General features: G+C 37.8%; 1 protein-coding gene across 1 annotated transcript in view; it reads left to right on the forward strand.

The window, feature by feature from the left end:
• Positions 1 to 9316, forward strand: part of UBR1 (ubiquitin protein ligase E3 component n-recognin 1) — a 138521-nt gene extending 129205 nt beyond the window's left edge. The window contains exons 45-47 of the mRNA XM_061157446.1: positions 3052 to 3222; positions 4499 to 4600; positions 6655 to 9316. Of these exons, the coding sequence (XP_061013429.1) occupies positions 3052 to 3222; positions 4499 to 4600; positions 6655 to 6796 (415 nt within the window). The 3' untranslated portion in view covers positions 6797 to 9316. The remainder of the gene's footprint in view (positions 1 to 3051; positions 3223 to 4498; positions 4601 to 6654) is intronic.
• Positions 9317 to 11146: the final 1830 nt, after the last annotated feature.

Raw genomic sequence — 11146 nt, forward strand, 5'->3', positions numbered from 1 at the left:
GGGATAAGGATGGTAATCTCTATATAAAATGCCAAAATTCACTGAAAGTTACCAGCCTCTTTTTCTGTCAGGCACTCCTTTGGACACTGCAAGTGTTTGTCCAGACTCAGTTCCCAAAATAGTTGCTTCAGACAGTCCTTACCAGATTAGTAGTTGTTCTGGTAGAGGAACCACACTGATCTCAGCTTCGCAAGCAAGTAACACTCTTGGAAATATCTCTTATACATGTGATTTTAGACACTGTTTTCCATGCATTACACTGTGGTGACCATATTCATGCACTGAAATAACACTGAAGAACTCTTTTTTTTCCCCAGACACAATCTTATATGGAAGCCCAGTATTATATAACAGTAATTATTGCAGTAAAACAGATAACCCCATGATTCAGATTTAAGCCTGGGTACTGGAAAAAGGAGTACATTCCTTTCTTGGCACCATGTTCCTCCTACCTCAATCAGATTAAATACTATTCTAAAGCAGTTTCTCAACCTTCCTTTTATCTTCTTCTTCCCTTTCACTGATCACTTCCAAATCAAAAAAATACTGTCTGGTACAGACTAGTGAGAAGCAGTATAAATAAGTTACATTATATTCATTGCTAATACCATGTGTGAATTACCTGTTAGTTACTTCTGTAAGAGAACAACATGAGCTTAAACCCATATTTCTGTATGATAAAATTATGTTCTATAAAGTTAATGGTAATTTTTATTTTGCAATTACCATCTTTAATATGATGCAAGTTATTTGACTAGCATAAGATGAAGAACAGCACTACCACCAGTGAAATGTCACTGAATGGAGAAATCAGATTGATATCTACTTTAGCCATTGGTCTGTAAATATTTCATATTGTCCATAGTGTGTCATCTTGAAAAGAATGAGGCAAAGTTACTGTTGAGGCAGTTATGTATCCTGATGCTCCAGTGGCATTACACACAACACCCATAGCAAATCAGACATGAAACTAGCAGTAACTTACAATTAAAAGGCAAGATTCTCAGTAGCCTGAAAATCAAAGCCTGTTCAAGACTCGGTTGATAATATACCATTAACAAAGCATCCTTTCCCCAAATTGCAGAAATTCCAAAGCTCAGTTGGGTGTTTTATAATATTCCCAAGCATTGTGCAACAACTAAACTTCTTAGTAAACCTAATTAGGTCTCTCACTAAACATAAATAACTCTCAAATTTAAGGATACCAATTAGTAACGCCAGATAACTGCCTCTATCTGTAAGGTAACTTATTAGTAGTCTTTAGTTATATGTTAAATAACTTGCTGTCACTTGAAGGAACCCAAGGGAGAGATTGCATTTTGGGGTCATCTTAAGGGCTTGAAGAGCCCTTCTTTGGCCTGCTCTGAGAATCACAGCCCTACAGGATGACTAACGAAATTGTCTTCCTTAGTTATAACCATTGCTTTGAGCCACAAAGCCAGGGGATATAACTGGCCCAGCAGGAGCTTGGGCAGCCCGTTGCTCAGCCTCTCTTCCCAGTTAAAATTTACTTCAATATCAGCTTCCTTGCTGCTTGTCTTATGCAGATTAAGGTCAGCCAACTAAAGAAGTGGTTGTATCACTTACCTCTCAGCCCTTGAAAAATTAGCTGGATGATTTCCAAGATTGCATCCAGATCCAAATTCAGCGATTGTCCTAATCTTAGGGCTGCCTTGGTACCACAGAGGTCCAGTGAGTAGATGTTGGCTTCATTCAAGGGTGCCGTGCAGTTGGCTCTTAGGAAGATCTGAGAAGAATGTTAATCATTAATCCAAGTGAAGATTCTCCTGGGTGATATTAGATATTATTGGTTTCAAGTAAAAATGAAAATAAATATTATGCTCTCTTCCAGTTTTATTTTTACTACCAGTTTTCATCAAAACTGAATCATTTCTAGGTAGGAGTGTGGCTGCTCAGTGGCTGTGTTTTAGGCATCATCCCCATTTTCCTCTACAGGATGGAGTTTAGCCATTCTGTGCTAAATGTGAAAGAAAATGCTGACTTTATCCAAAAAGAGCAACATACTGGAAGTGAAACTAATCCCCACATCTGTAGGAGACAGGAATGGAATACCTATGCACAGAGTCCCTCTGCTCCTGTGTAGACAATGGAGGTTTTCTTATCTTGCCTAAGAAACTGGACTTCAGAGAATAAATTGTTAATACTCTAATAAAAATTTGTGTTGGTGCTCTTTATTCTAACCCAACTATGGGCATCACTAGATCTCTCCTGGGATTGCATTTATTTTTTACTGTGCAAATTGATGTTTGCTTTATATCCATTATACAGCAGATAGGAATATAAGACGCTCCCTTTCAGAGATAGCAATTATCACTTTAATATACAGTGATACACCCCTTAGGGGTCATTTATAGCAAAGATCTGGCATACCACTGTGTCAAATGGCCAAATCTCATAGTACTACTTACTTAGTTCAAGCAAGTCAACTTTGTTGCTTTTTCCTTCCTAAGACTTGGCTGTGTTTCTGGGTTGGAAGGTGCCTCAACTCAAAGACTGCAGTCTCCCCTTTTCAAGCCTAAAGATCTTAATACTCCAAATAAGTGGGGGAAATGTGTTCAAACCCTTACTAAAAACTGTGGTTAAAACAACCACCACAGTTATATACCTTCAAGGTCATATTGTGCCAACATTAGGGACACAAACTTGACTGAACCAATCCAGAGGGGGGAAGGTGGCTATAAATCAGTCATGTCCAATGAAAACTGAATTCTCTAAATGCATCTCAGTTTCAAGGCATATTTAATTGCCAGACTCTATGGGAAATCACCAGCACCCTGCATATTCAAAAGTAAAGTTTCTTACTGTGGATTAATCAGAAGACTTTTTGTTGTCTTAAGGAGAAATATTAAAGAAGAATCATCTAATTAAATGTTTCCTTGTCTTTTAGAGCTTGCTTCATGGCAAAGCTGCCAATGCTGAAAACACTGCTAGTACATCTGAAACACTGCTAAATATTATATATCCATTGCTAACTGATTATCTTGCTTTTATTGTTTCTCCATCATATTAAATGCTTTCTTCCCTTTTGAGGTGCCCACGGTCTGCAGATGACGAGCGAAAGCACCCTGTCCTCTGTCTTTTCTGTGGAGCCATACTGTGTTCTCAGAACATTTGCTGCCAAGAAACCGTGAATGGGGAAGAGGTGGGAGCTTGCATTTTTCATGCACTTCACTGTGGTGCTGGAGTCTGCATTTTTCTGAAGTAAGTAGGATGCTTCATAATGAACTTAGGGGATTTGAGTCCAGTCTAGAGGCCATTATGGCAGGACAGTATGTTGATAGGATATGATCTGTCAGAAGTTAGAGCATAGACTTGTTATTCACATGCAATTGAAATAGTTTTTAAAATTAGTAGTTAAAAAATAGGAATCTATTCACATTTTTATTATTTGTGAAAAACCTTAAATATGAAACTTTATATTGATTATTCTGTTATTGTGTAAAACTCAGGTAGAGTGAAAGAGTTTGGAGTCTTAAAACTTAAATTTTCAAAGGACATGTAAATTGTTACTTTATATTGTCCTTTGAACGTTTTTATTTTCTTCACTTTCCTCTGTCAGTCAACCATTGTTTTCCCTGGTGTATTAGCAAGTGACTGAGAAGAGACAGTAATCTCTCGTATCTATGAAAGAAGAGCACAAGTTCCTGAAAGAGAGAATTCAGAGTCGATGCGTGTGCTTTTTCTTTCCATTCTCTCCATGTAACATAGTTTCTGTTTACATAAAAGCAAACATCTCACACACTGGGGAATATATAATCACTGCTTCTCAGCATCTGTTGGAACAAGGGCAATAAGTGCATGGAAGCCAAGTTCAAACATCTATTTTCTTTTAGGGAATCTACAACAAGTCACCTACTACCTATTCCAACCATTTATTTTATCATTTCTCTCTAGAGAACTTACCCCTACACAAACATTATTTTTTATCTTTCCATTTCTCTGCTCTAAGAGTCCCAGGTATCTTCCAAGTTGCAGTGGTTCTTTATAATGTGTACTCTTAGAGTCTGGCTCTAACCAGAAAAGGCATGACACTTCCATAGATGACCTTCTTTTTGGCCCAGGGTTATCAGACTAGGAAATGTGGTCCTGTTCTTTGGTTAAGTTCCTTCCCCCACCTCTAGGTCATAGGTCAGGAAAGAGGGCGGAAACAACCCTAGCCACTATTTTCCAGGGTACCTATGGTTCAAACAGGACAGCCTCCTTCCTCTCTTCAGTATATTTAGTCAGTATTACTGGCTGACCCCATTTCCCTAAATCCATGGATCTTTCCCATAGCATCAACAAAAATAGCAATGTTCATTTTCTTTTATTTAGACAAAACACAATTTAGTCTACTTGTCTATGTTTATATTATCTTTATACTGAATTCCTAACAAGACACCCGTGGCCATTTCTTTTCTCTAGATTAACTTGATGCAGTGCCTGTCATTTGCATACACGCACTTCCTAATATTCCTGTCATTTGTTTTGTCTTCAGAATCAGAGAGTGTAGAGTGGTCCTGGTTGAAGGTAAAGCCAGAGGCTGTGCCTATCCAGCCCCTTATTTAGATGAATATGGAGAAACAGATCCTGGCCTAAAGTAAGTTTTTTTTTAAATTTTATTCACATTATTGTACGTGGATGATAGCAGGTCTTTAAACACAAAAGCTAATGTTACATATTGAGAGATATTTTAAATAGCTATAAGTTGAAAATATTAAATATGATGCTATCCTAAATGTAACAGATAATTTTCAACAACTTTGTGCTTCTCCAAAATTTGTGGGTAGGGTCTTCCCTGGCAGTCCAGTGGCTAAGACTCCCCACGTACACTACAGGGGACACAGGTTTGATCCCTGCTTGGGGAACTAAGATCCTGTATGCCACATGGAGGCCCCCAAAAAACACAGAAAACAAATTGAGGGTAATAACTTCTCCAAAATTTTTAGACCCAAGTCATCCTAAAATTTGAATCCTCTATTATTTTTAACCAGCCTTTCTTTAGAATTACTTAAAAGGTTTAATTGATGTTGATATATAAAAGAAAAAAAAATCTGTGGTGTCCAGTGAGGGAGCTTGGTTTAAAATGGATATTCATTGTTTCCATTGCAATACTTGAAACTTTTTATTAGCCAGCTATGTCAGCCCCTTTGCTCCCAAGCATTAGCAAAAATACTTAGAACCCTGAAATATTCTATATCCTTCACTGATGATAACAACTGGAGTACCACCCATGGGTATGAGAAAAAAAAGTACATCTAGATAAAGGTTAGATCCCCTTACCATAAACTGTCTCTCTTTGTTTAACTGAAAGTTTGTTCTTTTGAAGTGTATTACTCAATATGAATTGGCTTATTAAATGAGGTTTGAAATTTCTTTGTTCATACAGGAAATTGTTTTTATTGTAACAGCTTTTTACCTGTATAGAGAAGGTCTTTGGATTCAGGAGGAAGAACACTGGGTGGTGAAAGCAGTTAATGATTGAAGATAAGTCTGAGTTGTTCCAGGAAGGTGTGAAGAAGCAGAATTTTTAACTTAGTTAGGTGATATGAAAGTACTCAACCAGATGAGACATGTGAGTGCCTCAAGGCTGAGAATCTCACAGTTTTCCATCATTGGCAGTAGCCAAACTTCAGTCATTTTGGATTAGTTGTTATACAGTGTTACAAACTGTGTGACCTTAGAATTGGTGTGGAGTACTTTTATTTAAATATTTGCTAATCACCAGCAAGTTTTTTGTGTCATACTGACAATAACAACCAAATACTTCTGAGGAACAGCATATAATTTGAGGGCTTAGTGTGACACCTCACACCTAATGTCTACCATTATAAGTTCAGAAATCAAAACTGAATAAACTTGGGTAAGGCCAAAAAGCCATTAAAGACCCACTTAGGCTAGCAACTCAAAATTGAATAGAACTGTGTCAAGTTATAAACCTTTCTGGCGACTTAAATGAGGTCCCATAATGCCCATGGTATGTGAAAGTGTTAGTCGCTCAGTAATGTCCAACTCTTTGTGACCCAGTGAACTGTAGCCTGCCAGGCTCCTCTGTCCCTGGAATTTTCTAGGCAAGAATACTAGAGCGAGTAGCAATTCCCTTCTCCAGGGGATATCCCCAACCCAGGAACCGAACCCAGGTCTCCTGCATTGCAGGCAGATTCTTTACCATCTAAGCCACCAGGGAAACCCAAATGTATTTGGTCTTTCCTAGCACAATGCATATGTGCTCAGTCATGTTCAACTCTTTGTGACTCCGTGGACTGTAGCCCACCAGGCTTCTCTGTCCGTGGGATTCTCCACACAAGAATACTGCACTGGGTTTCCATTTTCTATTCCAGGGGATCTTCCTGACCCAGGGGTCAAACCTGAGTCTCCTGCATCTCCTGCATTGCAGGCAGATTCTTTACCACTGAGTCAACTGGTATACTTGACCTATTTTTCTGAATCAAGGAGTAGGTGTCTGCTTCATTAGCCAAGTGACTGATCCAGGTCATAGTGATCAGTGTTGAGGGGAAAATACACTTTTTAAAACCTTGTCCTGGTGATTCCACCCAGTTCCAAGAGTATCTCAAACATTCACTATAATTTAAACAATAAAGATATGACAGTTACTTGATTGAAACTTACATGTCTTGTTCTTTTCTCCTGAAGGAGGGGCAACCCCCTCCATTTATCTCGTGAGCGGTATCGGAAGCTGCATTTGGTGTGGCAGCAGCACTGCATCATAGAAGAGATTGCCAGGAGCCAGGAAACTAATCAGATGTTATTTGGATTCAACTGGCAGTTACTGTGAGCTCCAACCCTGCCTGGTGACAATCACGAAGGAAGACAGGAATGAAGACCGATTCAAAATTATGGAGACCTTGCTGAAGGCTGGGGAAGGGTTGGAGGGTCTTTTGCTCCATGTCCAGATTCACATACGTCAATAAAATATTCCTTAATGGAGTATTTCTTTCAATTAGCAAACATATGCTTAAAACAGGGGAAAAAAAACAAAACAAAACCATAGATTAATCTGTTTTATGTTCCGGAACACTAAAGAATTGCTTCTTCACCCCAAGTGTCTGATTCTGCTAATAGTTCCAGAAAACTCATTTCCCTTCATCATCTGTCCCATTTCACTCCATCCATCTGAAAAGTGAAGTCACATCAAGCTGTTGGCCAGCATTCTTATATATTGTTTAACTGTTCTATAATTTGGTGTTTCCCCCCCAAATTTGGTTTAGCTAATGGATCACTGGCAAGATTTTAATCATCTGTGATAGTCTTCCTTGCAGCTAAAGAGGAATTCAGAAACCATGTGGTACACTTCAGTTGAGAAAGTTTTCCAAAAAGTAAACATTTTATTAGTATTTCTCTCTTAAGGAAATGCCCCTCATGTTGCACTTACTGTTTCAGCCAGAAATTAAATTTCTGTATGGAGTTTCCATTTCTATGGCAAATTTCTGCTGGTATGGAAAAGCTTTTTTCCCTTGAGGTCAAATTTCTGTAGACCTCAAGAAGAGTTAGGATAATGTATTCATTATTTATCCCTGATGTGACAAAGCCTGCAATCCTCACCTCTGATGGTGAGGATTAGCTTTGTTGGGTTTTGAAATTATACTTTCCATTTTACAAAGGCAAGTTTCTAAAATGAGTTCACTTATCTCTTGATTGTGGCACCACTGTATTTAATAGAAACCTGTTGCAGTTCTGTTTAAACTATCTATAGAATGAGGGTAAAAAAATTCCCCCAATGAGTGGAGCATTGGATGTAAATTAGAACAATCAGATTTAAGCCTGTTCTGTAACCTTCTAATGTTTTTGTAAGACAGATCCTTCATTTGTTATCTGTGTGCAAACTTTTCATAAATTCTGGGTAGATGATGCATACAACCAACCAAAAAAGCCATGTGATCAGTGGTCTGTATCCTGTTATATATAACATGCTGTGGTTGAGCCATCTTGTTTATAAATAACAGAGCTCTCCTGAAATCTGTGCATAGACTTCTTGGCTTTAACTTTTTATATCAAGAACTTGTAATATAAAACAGAAGGCAGAAGAGAAATTGAGATCTTATATTTTAGCTTCTGTTGTCTCTGGGATAAAGTTAGAAGTTTGAAAGATGCATTCAAAGACTATCTTATTTTGCCTTTGGTGACCATGGTCATATGTGTTTAAATGTTTTCCTACCTTCTTTTTGCTCAGCAAAAGCAAGCAAATAAAAATATATTTGCAAATTGATGATGCACATTTGGGGTTAGGTTTTTTGGTATCTTTATGTAATATAAGAAAGTCTGGATTTTTCAGTAAGGGACTGGCATAAACAAGTATCAGAATCACAATCATGATTTTCTACTTGAATAATTATCATTCAGAATATATCAGGAAATATTTATAGATACAACTCTAGTGAACAGTTTATAACTAGTGATGGGTGAGGATTAGAAATTTCAGTATTCAATTTGTCAAATTTGCCAGTATGATTAAGTGATTACATTTCCCTTTATTTCTTATATAATTCTGTTGGATGGATTGTCTGGGAAGGTTTGAGCCATTTGCCTGGGAAACAGAAGATGCTCACTTCTGCCCTAATCAATTGGCCCCAGTTTAGCAAAGATAAATTGATTTTTCATTTCTAGCCTTTTCCTATCCACTTCATAAATCCTAGAGTTAGGCTCTTAAGCTGCCAGAGGGACTATTCTGCAGTGGCCAGTCAGATCTTTACTGCCAAAGAACCCATTTCCTATTGAGTTCCATTTCCTGAGGTTGACTCAGATTTCTGCACTGTAGATGAACTTATGTTTCTCAGTGCTGCCCCCAGCCCAGGGGATTTCTAATCATGTTCAAATATCCTCGTTGTTTGCCTTCATCATTGTAAACAATTTAAAAGCTTATGAAGTTTACTTTAAAATGAACAAAAAGTCACTTTATTTTCTGTAGTGTAGTATGTGGAGGAACTGGTTCAACAGATTGGCTCCAAGACTGTGTTTTTCTAATGTTTGGTGAGGGGCTGGCAGGAATTTTAATGATGCAGTGAAGAAAAACATATATCTGTATAATTAATTTATTATGTTGGTGTATGGGCTGTGAGTTCACCCTTTAGTGGTCATTTGTCATTTCGTAACAACTATGCATTTTGGTTCACTGTGATGATGATCTATATTTAGTGACTGCAACATGTTTATACCACTGATTCAAATTCCATCCATGATGAAGTTATACAAATAATGCATATATTGATATCTTTTATTGCAAAATGTAAATTTAAAACTTGTATAATGTTCTGTGCTTTTTGAAATAAAATATCTTATATGTGTATATTTAAAAAAAGGGACTTCTCATGTTTGGGGATTTGGGTTTGAAGTATAAAAAACTACACCTAGAATGGAGCCCTAGCTAAAAGTTATATTTGTCAGCCCTGACAGACCCTTTAAAACACATAGGCATTTTGTGTAATGATCTCCAAACTTTTTGACCATATACTCTTTTATCAGTAAATAATTTTACCTTGTTTAGGGGCTTTCTCAACACATACTGGCAGACATCATCTTTGGAGAGACTGAAAAGTTTGCAGGTTCCACTAACTTCTTTGGCCCCAAGCAGTGAGGCACAGTAATATCAGTGAGCCCAGGAATATCCTCGTCCCTTTTTTCACGATGACCAGATGGAGAACACTCAGATTGACTTCCACAATGCAACTTCATACAGATTTGTGCTTTCTTTCTCGAGTCCTCTTTGGTCTGTAATAGGAATGTCCCTAACCCAGTAGCAGGTGGACTCAACCATGGGTCAAGACACCCTGCTTCATGGAGAAACCCTGTTTGTCATTCCTACCACTGGTTCGGCCCATGTATAACCCTTCCATTCTTCACCCAGAGTGTGACTTCTGTGGCGACATGCTTCTCATAAGAGGTATGAAGCTTTCATTCATCATCCATTTCAATGAGTTTCTGGCAACCAGTGGCTGGGAAAGAGATGTTCATCTTCATTCTGAAGGAGCTGGCTGCCTCCGAGTCACTAAGACAAAGAGCTCACCTATTTTTTTAAAAATTAGTTGAGCTAACAGAGTCAGATGAACGTTAAAGAGATGAACCTAATTTTAAAATGGGCAAAAGATTTGAATAGATTTTTCTCCCCAAAGAAGATATACATGTAAATTGCCAGTAAGTACATGAAAAAAGGTGCATTAGTCATTAGGGAAATGCAAATCAAAACCACAATGAAGTACTGCTACATACCCACAAGAATGGCTGTCTTTTAAAGATAAAGATAGATAATGTGTTGGTGAGGATGTGGAGAATTGGGAACAAATACAGGACTTACCTGGTGGCTCAGATGGTAAAGCGTCTGTCTACATTGCGGGAGACCCAGGTTTGATCCCTGGGTCAGGAAGATCCCCTGGAGAAGGAAATGGCAGCCCAGTCCAGTACTCTTGCCTGGAAAATCCCATGGACGGTGGAGCCTGGTGGGCTACAGTCCATGGGGTCGCAAAGAGTTGGACACGACTGAGAGACTCCACCACAGGCAGTCCTCACTTTGTACAGTAATGAATTACTGCATATATGGTCATGTAAGCTGAAACCATAGAAAGCAATCTTAAGTCATCAATGGGAAAGGTACAATTGTTCTACGGCCTTTAAAATTTTTGGTCAAAACAAACTCTGTCAATAGTAAAAGTATTGGGAAATGAAAACAGTCAAAATAATATTTATGTAGTGCAATGTAATTTATAACATTAGAAACATTGAAAATTAAAGTGTTTTCTTTTTTTCTAAAACTTCACAAGAAAAAAGCAACAAGCATGCCTGCCTTCTCTTTGTATAACTTCTAATGATACAGAGTGAGCATCTTTTCTAGGCGTTGGCAAATTGTCACATTTCTAAGTTTGAATCAGCTTCCAGAGTTTTACTCTTTTGTGTTCCAAAGCCATGAAATACTTCCAAGAGTTCCTTTAGTGTGAAGATTTTTGGTGTTCCTTCCGGAACATTCGTCATAACCACTTATATATATACATATAAAAGTATATAATATATATGTATATATTTTGAAGTTTGCCTTCGCTAGCTTCTGACACACAGTCTCTCAAATAGCAGTAGTCTCTCAAATTCCATAGTTAACTCCTACTCCTATAACTCCAGTATAACTTATAAAACATCTAGA

The sequence above is a fragment of the Dama dama genome, chromosome 12 (assembly GCF_033118175.1).
Source record: "Dama dama isolate Ldn47 chromosome 12, ASM3311817v1, whole genome shotgun sequence".
Taxonomy (NCBI): Eukaryota; Metazoa; Chordata; class Mammalia; order Artiodactyla; family Cervidae; genus Dama; species Dama dama.